Source organism: Chenopodium quinoa, unplaced genomic scaffold (genome assembly GCF_001683475.1).
Source record: "Chenopodium quinoa cultivar QQ74 unplaced genomic scaffold, ASM168347v1, whole genome shotgun sequence".
NCBI classification, from domain to species: Eukaryota; Viridiplantae; Streptophyta; class Magnoliopsida; order Caryophyllales; family Amaranthaceae; genus Chenopodium; species Chenopodium quinoa.
In genome coordinates this window covers 7,790,240-7,802,677 of record NW_018745024.1, presented here as the reverse complement: position 1 = coordinate 7,802,677, position 12,438 = coordinate 7,790,240, and the positions used below count along the sequence as shown (strand labels likewise).

Genomic DNA, 12,438 nt, shown 5'->3' with positions numbered 1-12,438 from the left:
TTGTTATCGAACCAACTCAACCAAAAGATGACGAGTAACGCCTAGGAATATATGCTTAATACTCTTTTAAACAGGGGACATTACACGAAAGCTATAGTACATTTATGCTAGGCCGCGAGGGGTGATACATAGCGAGCTATTAACTAGTCAATCAGTCACAGAACTTGATCGGTTTGCAGAAGTGCGTAGTCGCAACGATTCACTAACCTGTAATTTGCTTAGCTTTCGGGAGGGCAAGTGTATGCTTTGTACATCATCAGAAGAGCGTTCTTGTAACAGTCGCTTGTGAGTAAGAGAGTTCACCAATGCAACCAAGACATATACAACAAAACTGACAAACCCAAATGCAGCCATAGTCGCATAGTAATAATCAAGATGATGACTTTGTGTTATATCTTGTCCAAACCAACCGTGCTTGTTACCACCTGTAACGTAGTACCAGAAGCAAAACCATCCTATGCCGAGTAGCTTCCCCGTGCCCACGATACTTTTACCGAGCATACTACCATATGGTCCAGCGATTGAGCCAGGCATTTCTTGTTTAAAAAAACAATCAATGCCATTACCAACTAGCCCATCCATGATTCCTATCAAAATCAGTTGGTGAGTCAGCCACAATACACTAATTGTTTCGTCAGTTTGTTTTCTTTTCTTGAGTGATTTGGCCTCAACTATGTATGCTATCACAAAACAAGGAACCGAAAGCATCATTCCTAGTCCCACTCGTAGTGTGCCGTGAAATCTTTTCTGTGTCGCTTCATCTTTATTAGCCAATATCCATTGCCAAATACTGCTCACAAGCTCTCGAATAGCATCTGAAATGAATACAAATATCTGGATTGGCACTTTAAATTTGCCAATTTCTGGTTTCATATCATATATTTGTTCATTAAAGAACGTATCCCCTGTAGCAGTCATTACACCATACATCAAGAACACCCATGACAAACAAATGCATCCGATGAAAAGTTTTGTGTCCTCCACTTGCTGGACAGTGCAAAGTTTCCTTTTTTCAAATTCCAATTCAATATTCTCAAGTGATGGATCATACTTTGCTGCTCTATTCAGGCACCTACCATCATTTCAAAATTCAAAAATAAAAAGAAATGTCAGAACCCACCTTAAAGTATACAAATTTTGACCCTCGCCTTGAAACACTCAACCACTCCTCTCCACCCCCCTAAATCCTTAGCCACCCCTTCCCAGGTTATCTCCCATCCATCCGAGGTAGTCCCAGTTAATCAATTTGATAAACAAAATTTGTGTATCAAATGACAAAATGGTAAATAAAACAACATATATGTCCAGTCATTATGACATTTTCGTAAATAAATCAACAATAGTGGGACCCAAATTTAATACAAAATTGTTTATTAATTGGTATTTCCTGCATCCAAAGAGATGCAAGAAAGAGAAGTATGCTTCCCATTTACAGGGTAATGGGATGCCCCCAAGCCCAAGCGGTTCGAAACCATTTTCCCTTAGGATCTCAATACACTTCTACATTTCAAGCCCAAACGGTTCAAACCCGCTTCCTATTAGGATCTTAATACACTTTTAGATTTCGAGCCCAAGCAGTTCAAAACCGCTTCCCATTAGGATCTCAATACACTTCTAGATTCTAAGCACAAGCAGTTCAAAACCGCTTTCCATTAGGGGTTGAACTGCTTCCCAATTGCTTCAGGGTGGGTGGTAGGATTTAGGGGTGTTCAAAAATATCCGGTCCGAAATATTTGATCCGAAAATCAGATGATCCGATCCAAAATTTCGGATATCCGATCCGATTTTCAAGGTTTCGGATATTTCGGATCGGATATCCGAAATAAATTTCATATTTTCGGATCGGATACGGATCGAATTTTGTCCGAAAATTTTAACTATCCGATCCGAAACCCGACTATCCGATCCGAATATCCGACTATCCGATCCGAAAATTTCGGATCGGATTCGGTTCGCAATTTCTCCGATCCGGATCGGATCGGATATTCGAAATTGAACAACCCTAGTAGGATTTAGCGTATACAAGCAAATAAAAGCTACTCCCTCCATCCCTAAATTACATTCCTCTTTGGAAATTTACACGGAATTAAGGAGGGAAGAATAAGACAAATAACAATAATTAGATAATGCTATGGGAAGTACAAAGATAGATTAGTTATTACCCATGACAAATCATCAATCCTTTGCAAAAAATAAGGACCAATCACATGCTCCTAATTAAAAATTTTTAACTAATAATATTCATTGTAATTTGGCACAAGGATTATGAGTGAGATTAGGTAAGGATGAGTGAGAAAGCATTAAATATAAAACAGAAAAAGAGAGTTGATTTACAAATTTTTTTTTACCAAAAATAGAAAGGAGGAATGTAATTTAGGAACGGAGGGAGTAATTAATATTGATTAGTTTGTATAAGAGAATAATATAAAAGTGGAGAGGATTACCTATATCGATTTGTAAGCTTCTGATGAGCATTGGCACCATTTTCACGATTAGCTCCTGCAGTGTATTCTAGTGTCCCACTGTTATCATTCTTTTTCTTGAATGCAACCAACAATACATTGAAAATCGCAGAGAGCGGGCTTCCCATAGGTTCCTTACAAGAACAGATATACGAGTATTGCTTTCCCAAATTGAATAGCACAGTTACTCCCAGCATTATAAACACGATCAACAGTTCCAATTTAATATCATGAATCAGATAATCCATTAAAATCGCAATACCAAAAAATATTACAATTATCCAATACCTTTGGAAAAATAGTAATCTAAGTGTCTTCAATGCTTTGTTTAGTTTGTAGGATGAAACAGATTGATCCTTTCCATCTTCTTGGTTAATTTTCAGCTCTAAAACAAACTTTATATTATCTTTGGTGTAATTTTCATAACCACATTGCCCAAACAATATCAACAGTAGTCCCGCAGTAAATAAGCCTTTAAAAATAATATCCAAGTTCCCATTCGCCAAGTACCTCAAAGCCAAGAACCACATCAGCATCCCCTGTACGTTTTAAAACTAAAATTAGGATTGTAAGATAATTAACGCCGTTTAGGAACCACATCACCAACCCCCGTTGAAAATTTTACCATACACCCATCCGGTCAAAATACACGAGTTATAAAAACGCGTGGAAAGAACATTGTGCAAATACAAAGTACACGAGTAAAAAAAAAAACAAAACAAAACGATTCTTTCTTTGAGTTAAAGGGATTGATTTATTATTTGTATTCCTTGATTTATAGAGTAGATTTATTATTTAAATTATGTTCCATATTACTTTTAATAAACAAGATGTCAAATTTTCATTTTTTTTGGTTAAGAGAGAGAAATTAAGTTAATAGAGAGAGAAATCATTGTAAATTTTGAATTTCGAATTGATTTAATGTTGTTATGGGGTTGATTTTATCGTTTCGATGAATCATTTAATTGAAAGATGTAATTAACAAATCATTTGTTGAGAAAAAAAGGTATTTTTGATTTTTTTTTAAATTTATTTATTTGTTTTAGTGTTATTTTCTAAGGTTAAAGATGATGTTAATGTTCTTTTATCATTTTATAATTGCAATGAAATATGTTTTTTTTATTCTCATCAATATGTTCTTTGAGTCTAAATTATATGTTCATTATATTACAAACAATGTTCTTTAAGCTATATAAATTGATCATGTTCTTTGGTTATATAATACAAATTAGGTTCATTTTACTTATATAATATGTTCTTATATTTTGAATTTTTAAAATTCAAGATTGAAATTTTGAATTATATTTTTGTGAACAGAGAAATTTTTGAATTCTGAATATTTTTAAATGATTTAACATTTACTTATTGATAAAATTCAATTAATAATTATCTTTTACATTTTTTTAACAAAACTTGGATCTCATAAAATGTTGTGTTCTTTATATTTCAATTATATGTTCTATTATATATTCATGATTTTCTTTATTATTATATACTCTGTTCTTTCTGCTTTAATCCGTTTGTATAGTACTATACGTATTGGTTGATTTCCTTTTTTTTTTCCTCCTCCCATATAGATATTTTTTCCTGCATTTTTATCCGTGATGATTGCATGAGTTTAAAATTTGTACTCTTTATTAAAAAAAAATTTAATGAAAAAAACCACTAAACTGATATAATAATGTTAGCGTTTCATATATTTTTATTTTAATTATGAAGTTTATTAGAATATTTAACATCATATTTTTTTTTAAAATTTTAGCTCAATTTATCTAATAAGATAGATAATTATTAAATATATTTTTTCTTATATTATTTATATTATGCACATAAGAGCAAGCTAAGAGTTTTATTGCTTTAACAGTGCATTGCACGGGACTAACCTACTATGTATAAAATGATCTCACACACTCTCTCTCTCTTTTTATTTTTCAAAGTACAACAACTGACTTTTACGAAATTATAGGCAATTGATGACTTAAATTTGTTAATGAAAATAATATGCAATTAAATGTAGGAAATTTTTTTATATTATTTTTTTAATATTGTAATCCTAACATTGAACCATTCGATTTTAAGTATTCTAACTTTGAATTATTATTTACATTCGAATTTTATAGGGTATATAATTGCTTTTATTTGTCCCAACTGGTCATCCTACCTATTATAGAAGGTTAATAGTCATGTATCATCATGTAGTAGTAAAAAAAAGAAAAGAAATACTATTAAAAAAATTAAACTAGCTCACCCACGCAATGGCGGATCTAAGAAGGCACAAGGGGTAGTAGTATAATTAAACTAGTTCTTCCCAATTTATTGCACTTTTATTTCAATACACATATTTAGAAAATTTATAGTACATAGTAGTATAATTTACCATACATATACATAGTTCCATATTTGTAAAATGAAAATTGATTAAACAAAACAAATCTTAAAAATTTAAAGGCTAATTAACGCTAATATATGTAATAACTCGTTTTTACCCTTTTTTCTCTTATTGCTTAATGGCTAAATGTTACCCCTACTTAAAATTCCTGGATCCGCCACTGCACCCACGTCACCCCCACCCAACTCTCTGGTAGCCCCACCCTATGGTAGCCCATCCACACCCCCACTACCGAAACCCCCACCAACCAAAACTGCCCCCGTTCCCAGGTTCACCCCAATTCCTCCCCCACCCCCAAAAACCACCCCCTCCTCTTTCCCCCACCCTGAAAACCATCCATCTCCCCTCCCAAGCGCTTTCGAGGCTATTGGACACTAGGGAGAGGAGAGGGGGTGGGAATTAGGGTGGTTCTAGGTATGGGGGAGTTTTGTTGGGGTTTGGAGGTGGGTTGCCAAAGGGTGATGAAAGGGTGGGGCTGCTAGAGGGTTGGGTGGGGAGGGTGGCATGGATGAGCTGGGATTTTGTATTTTTTTTAATCAATCTCGTGGTGATATGTGTCCATTAGATTGAAAAAAAAAAGAAACTCTTTAATAGGTTATATGTCATTTGGGTCCTATAAAAACCAATTTCTCATCATTAAGTTGGGATTATTAATAAGGTCATGTTTGGATTGAGGGTAATATATTCAGGGGGAAATAAAATTCAAATTTGAAAAAGCAGTAGGAAACAAAGTGTTAACACATGAAATAAGATAGTTGTGCCACGATAAAGAGAGAGAGATGAAACCCTCATGATGAGAGTAATAAATTACCCACCCCTTCCTTAGTGTAACTATTATTCCCAAAATGAGGGTATTAGTTCTACTTTCTTCGTATCATAGATCATACCACACCATCGCTACATATTTTAACTTACAAGAATACCAACTGTATTCTGCTTCCCAATTTTCAAATTCATTTTGGTTAGTTTGACTTTTGTTACCCTAATAAGACTTCTCTTTCAATCCAAGCATATCCTAATAATCTAAATTTGGGATCAATAAAAGGGAATGGCTAAAAGATGGGATATGATTAATAAAATCAATTTTTCCTTAAATATATGCAGTTAAGTTTTAGGTAAATTAATCAAACTTACAATAACATATGAAAAAGCTGAGATTATAAGAGTCCAGCAGTCGCCAAGATAAGTGTCTGCAAGCCAAGCAGTGAGAATCACCAGCAGTGGTTTTGCTCCTTCATTAATATTTGTTATTATGACCGCATGAAACAAATTTATAGACCAGTAATCACTATCAGTTAGTAATGTGATCAACGCCATGAATTGGTAATTTGCTAAAGAGTAGCACATATCCACACCTGCATTAAGGGAAGATCACTAAACCATTTAGACATGCACAGAGTATACAAAGTTCACATTGCTGTTATGCCTTGTAAGTTGTAATAATGTCATTGTACTACGCTATGTAATGGATTTTTTTTGTGCTAATGAATGGATTTTTTTTTTTCTTTTTTTTTTTTTTTTTTTTTTTTTTTGCAATTATTCTTGTCTCATTCTTTAATCACTCCCTTTTTTTTTTCTTGCTACTATTCTTTTTGTCATTCTTTTTTTTTTTTCAAGTAAAATTCGAAAAATACCACCATCTATTGTTGTCATTTTGTACAATACCACCTCAAGTTTTTATTTTTTATTTTTTTATTGTATTTTACCATCAAGGGCATGATCTCATTAACTGAACTGAGCTGAACTGAACTTATTAGAGCTGAACTGAATTGAACTGAATATTTTATGAGAGAAGGAAATTATGAGCTGAACTGAACTGAACTTATTATAGCTGAACTGAACTGAAAATAATCTAATGAGAATAAGACCCTAGTTTTATAAAAAAAAACACTAAAAACTACCATTACTTTTGCTCGGCTTCCCTATATGATGTCACTATAGGTCCCACTACACATTGTTCCTCGCTCTCTTTTCCCTTTTGTCCGGCTCCCCTATATGATGTCACGATAGGTCCCATTACACATTGTTCCTCTCATTTCCCCTTATTCTCATCTTTGTTCTTTCTTCTTCTTCCTCTTAGTCTAATTTTAATATCAATTTAGGCGTTTTTAGGGTTTTTAATTTGTTCTTCAAGCCAAACAACAATGCAAAATTGAGGGTATAATTGATTAATTAGCATGATTAGGGAAAAAGAAAGGTGAAATTCGAAGGAAAATTGGTTAGTAAGACCCACCATGATGTCATATAGGGGAGTCGGGTAAAAGTGGTGGTAGTTTTTAGTGCTTTTTCTTTGGTTTTTCTAAGCTATGCCCCCCAAGTTCTTCGGTTTCTAAGTTGTACCCATGCTTTTTCAAAGTTATAAACTGTGCCTTCCACCACCTCACGATATTTTATCAAATAATATCCTTTAACATCCATATCCGTTAACGAAAATTAAGTTATTTTTATCAACAATTGGTATTGTGGCGTTATTAATTTGGCACGTATCTCGTTCTAATTGGCTTAACATTTTAAAAAAAAAAATTTAATCAGAAATAAAATAATAAAAATTGGTTATTGTTAATAAAAATTATTGAGGTTGAGGGCACAACTTAAACGTTTGAAAAAGCATGGGCACAACTTTAAAACCGAAAAAGTTTGTTTATTGAGACGAATCAAATAAGATCCAAAATCATTATTATATATGTCTTATATATAAAGAGTAATTTGGAAGATTTTTTTTATTTGTCACCCGAATGGTGCCAAGATTCCTAATGAAAAGATTATGTATATTATGAAACAGAGCTTTTTTGGTGCAGCATGCCACACCGTGTGGCCTGCTGCCAAATCAGTAAAAATAACAGATTACACAGTATAACAGGGTTACTATTCACTCGCATAACGGGGTTACTGGTTTTGTCAGGGTTACTTGTATTTTTTTTTCAGGGGTTACTTGTATTTTTTTTTTTCAAGACTTGTATTTTTTTTTTCAGGGGTTACTTGTATGGATTATTTATTTAGGGGTTACTTGTATTTTTTTTTCAGGGGTTACTTGTATTTTTTTTCAGGGGTTACTTGTATATTTTTTTTCAGGGGTTACTTGTATGGATTATTTATTCAGGGGTTACTTGTGTATTTTTTTTCAGGGGTTACTTGTATTTTTTTTCAGGGGTTACTTGTATTTTTTTTCAGGGGTTAGTTGTATGGATTACTTATTCAGGGATTACTTGTATTTTTTTTTCAAGAGTTACTTGTATTTTTTTTTCTTCAAGATTTAGTTGTATTTTTTTCAGGGGTTACTTGTATGGGTTAATTCAAGGGTTACTTGTATGAGTTATTTATTCAGGGGTTACTTGAATGAGTTACTTATTCAGGGGTTACTTGAATGAGTTACTTATTCAGGGGTTACTTATATGAGTTACTTCAAAGGTTACTTGTATGAATTACTTATTCAAGGGTTACTTGTTACTTATTCAACGGTTACTTGTAAGCCCCATACCAAACCAGTAACACCCTACAAGTAACCCTTGAACAAAACTAGTAACACTCTACAAGCAATCCCTAACCAAACCAGTAACACCCTACGAGTAACTCTTGAGCAAAACTAGTAACACCCTACAAGTAACCCCTAACTAAATCAGTAACACCCTACAAGTAACCCCTGACCAAAACCAGCAACACCCTACAAGTAACCTAACCAAACCAGTAACACCCTCACCAAACCAGTAATACCCTACAAGTAACCCCTGACCAAATCAGTAACACCCTACATGTAACCCCTGACCAAACCAGTAACACCATCACAAAATCAGTAACCCCTGACCAAACTAGTAACACCCTACATGTAACCCCTGACCAAACCAGTAACACCTACAAGTACCCATAACCAAACTAGTAACACCCTACAATTTTGGACGTAGAATGTTTGATCTAAGATTCCACGAAGAAAACGAGCTCACATTTCTTTGGTTCTCATCAATTTCACTACTTCAAATGTTGTTGATGATTTTTAAGGATAATTAATCACAATTTTCACAGCAATTTACCACCCAATTTCTACAATTTCGGGCTTTAATTGTAGCAATTTAGCAAAGAGGAGAGAAAAAATGGGTGGAGTAGAGATATGGTTGTTGGTGATGTGTGGTTTGGTTTGAAGAAGAAGCTAAGAAAAAAGGAGAGAGAAAATGGGTATAGTAGAGATATGGTTGTTGGTGATGTATGGTTTGGAGAAGAAGATAAGAAAAGAAGAGAGAGAGAAGAGTTGTGGTATTTTTTTTTTTTTAAAAAAATAATAATAATAATAATAATAATAATAATAATAATAATTGTGGCTATGGCCAGCCACATACAAAAATTTTTGTGTTATGAAATGGTGAGAATATTAGATCTCTTACAGTGTGTGTGTATATATATATTAGACACATTGAAGTTGCATATAACAAACGTGTCGATAAAGAACACGGAGAATACATATCTTTAGGAAAAATTATACTTAGGCCCCGTTTACTTCACCTTATTTTTACTAAATTGATATTATTTTTTCCGAACTTAAATTATTTTTATTGAACTGAAATTAATCTTACTGAACTGAAATTATTTTTCTGAACTCAAATTATTTTGCTGAACTCAAATTATTTTTATTGAATCTCTATTATATTTCTTCTTTACATTTACTGTTTTTACTGAATTAAAATAATTTTTATTGAATTGGACTTATTTTTACTGAATTGATATTATGTTTACTAAATTGAAATTATTTTTACTAAATATTATTTTTTACGGTGAAGTGAACGGTGCCTTTGTAAGAAAGTTGATCGGAAAAATCCGACCACCAATAAATCAATAATTACTAGGGATGTTCTACAGTTCAAGACTAAGCGGTCAAGATCAAACTCGATCAAGACAAAAATTTTGAAAATTAAAAACCTAGAGCTTGAACTGGTTTTGCTAGAAACAGACATGAATTGGACTGATGAAACCATTCTAAACCCAAATTAGACTAATTTGAATTGATATTAGAATTATTTTTTTCTATTTTTTAAATTAATTAACTTTACAAGTTTACCATGATATATGAAAAAGGAAAAAAATAATTAGAAAATATATTATAGTTTAATTCAAAATTTTGAAAGCCTAATTATATAAAATTACTCATAATATAAAAATATTCGTTACAAATTAAAGGTCGATTAAAACATTTTAGAAAAATTATGCAAAGTGCTCCGTATTAAACAATATTTGGCCCACTACAAGATCAATTTTCAATTTTAATTAAGACCGAACCGGTTAACTTTAGTCTGATCCGGTCTATTTCTCTAATTCGAACCGGATTTTCAAACATCCTTCATGATAAGATTTTAGTAGAGGTGTTAAAAAACGCAAAAGATGATTAAAATTAAGTACAAAATGGCAATAAAAATTAAAATGATACAATTGGAAAACAACAAGGAGCAATGTTCTTTAAAAAAAAAAAAAAGAAGCAATATATGGCAAGTTGTCTGACCTTGAAGCAAGATGCGTTCTCCAAGTTTCCTACGTTTAACCTCCGCAGCCTCAAGGGCAAGGACTTCACTGCTTGACTCCTCCGAGCCGTCTGAGGCTCTTGTAATCAGATCCTTCTTCTCATCCTCCTCTTCCACCTTCACCGCCACCTCCTCCTTATCTTCCACCAGCACCACCTCCTTCTGCTCCTCCTCCTCCTCCGGCTCCTCCTCCGCAACAGGGATTATTGGCGGCTCCTCCTCAAGGACATCAACAACAGCTTGATCCATGCAGCTGATTGTGCGCTGCTCCAACTCCAGAGCTTCTGTAACAACTATACTTTGCTGTTCATCCTCAACACCAGCCTGATTTGCATAGTTTGTCACCTCCGAAATCTCCACATCACCTGTTGTTGGCATTTCCTTCTCCTCAACAACAGCCATAATTGTGCTCACCCTCTAAAACCAAAACCAACGTTAACTGCCTTTCCTTGTCTTGATACTAAGTCTTACATGCCCATTTAAACATGAGCCCTTAAGTCTTAATTGGCAAGTGGAGTTGCCTTTCCTTGTCTTGATATTAATTCTTATATTACATGCCCATTCAAACATGAGCCCATAAACTCAATTGCCTTTCCTTGTCTTCATATTAATTCTTTCATAAAATTCATAGTATTCTCCCGTTCGAGTGGAGTTGACAAGTCATGGCATTGCTTTCACAGTTTTATTACATTTTATATCTACATTTCCTACAACAAAGATGGTTGACGTAAAAAGTCTAATCTGATAGTAACGGCTACGAGTAAGAATTTACCTCCTCGTATAGACTTTAGATTTACTGTGCTGTTATTGACTTTTACTTGTCAATTGTTTTTTTTTTTTCTTCGAATTAAATTTAAAGCATAACCCTAGCTAACTGATACCATGAAAGAATTATATTCAGTGAGTATAACATTGATATGCTTTGCAAATATATACAGAGACTAGGATAAGATTATGCCTCTAATCTAGCTATAAACAAGGAAAGGAAATATTCCTACGGCTAAATATAAGGTAACCGAAATATACAAAAATATTTACACTTATCTTAACAGTACCAACTACATGACTGCATCTAAAATAACCTAAATATAGAAATTCATCATGTTAGTTGAGACGAACACTACAAGAGGGGGGTGAATTGTATGTGAGTTCTTAGTAACTACTTTTGCAGAATATAAAACAATGCATATAGGAATTTGCAAAGGCACACAAAATTTTACGAGGAAATCTTTCCAACTGAAAGTAAAACCTCGACCCTATTTAAGGGATTTCAAACACCAAAACCACTTCACTATAATAGGGCAAACACCAAGTTACAACCTATTATTATAAACAGACCTTTACTCACAAGTTTCATAACGAACTTGCTACACAGTAAGACCCTATCCTACGCAATCTAAGTCCCACACTTAGATTCTCTCGTACTCCCAAAGTACTACTCACAGCTTCACACTAGAAGCTTACACAACTGTATGCAATAATAAAAATACACAAACACCCAAATAACCCAACCACTACAAAGTATAAGACACCTAGTATATGTTAGGCAAGCTATGCACAAAACCCAAAACTAATATGACAAGGGTATAAGCTTGGCAAACTTACACAATTTAAGCTCAGTGATTTCTCCACTCATAAACTCACAAAAACTAGTAAATTGGGATTCTCTACTATTTATACAAGAATGACTCATATACCTAGTAGAGTTTTCAAAAAGATAAAGATGTTAATTTTCCTAATCTCAAATACACAGTTTTAAGTAAATTAGTTTAGAAGAAAATCCTTTCGAAAAAGATAAAGAAAGATATATTTAAAAAGAATAATATCTTTTTGATAAACTGATTTTAAGAAATAAAACTTATAGAAAATCTTTTCTTAAAATCTATCTTTTTATCTTTTCCGTTTAATAGATTATTTACCAAGCAACTTGTCAAGCTTCTAATAGATTTCATGCACACCCTACTTAACATATTTAACAACACATCTAAAAGATAAAATCTTAACTAGAATGAGTTGCTGCGCCGTTCTTCTATATAGATAGATTACTTGGGCTTCACGCAGGCTAAGTTCTAACAAGAACTTACTA

The 12,438-nt window shown here is 33.2% G+C and overlaps 1 protein-coding gene across 1 annotated transcript; it reads right to left on the bottom strand.

Moving 5' to 3' along the window:
- LOC110708469 (protein NRT1/ PTR FAMILY 5.13-like) lies at nucleotides 1-10,996 on the bottom strand. Its single transcript, XM_021886600.1, has 4 exons — nucleotides 10,334-10,996; nucleotides 5,986-6,206; nucleotides 2,445-3,001; nucleotides 1-1,072 (listed from the first exon to the last, which is right to left on the bottom strand). Exons 1-4 carry the CDS (start codon nucleotides 10,752-10,754, stop codon nucleotides 148-150), a joined length of 2,124 nt encoding a protein of 707 aa, XP_021742292.1. The 5' UTR covers nucleotides 10,755-10,996; the 3' UTR covers nucleotides 1-147.
- Nucleotides 10,997-12,438: the final 1,442 nt, after the last annotated feature.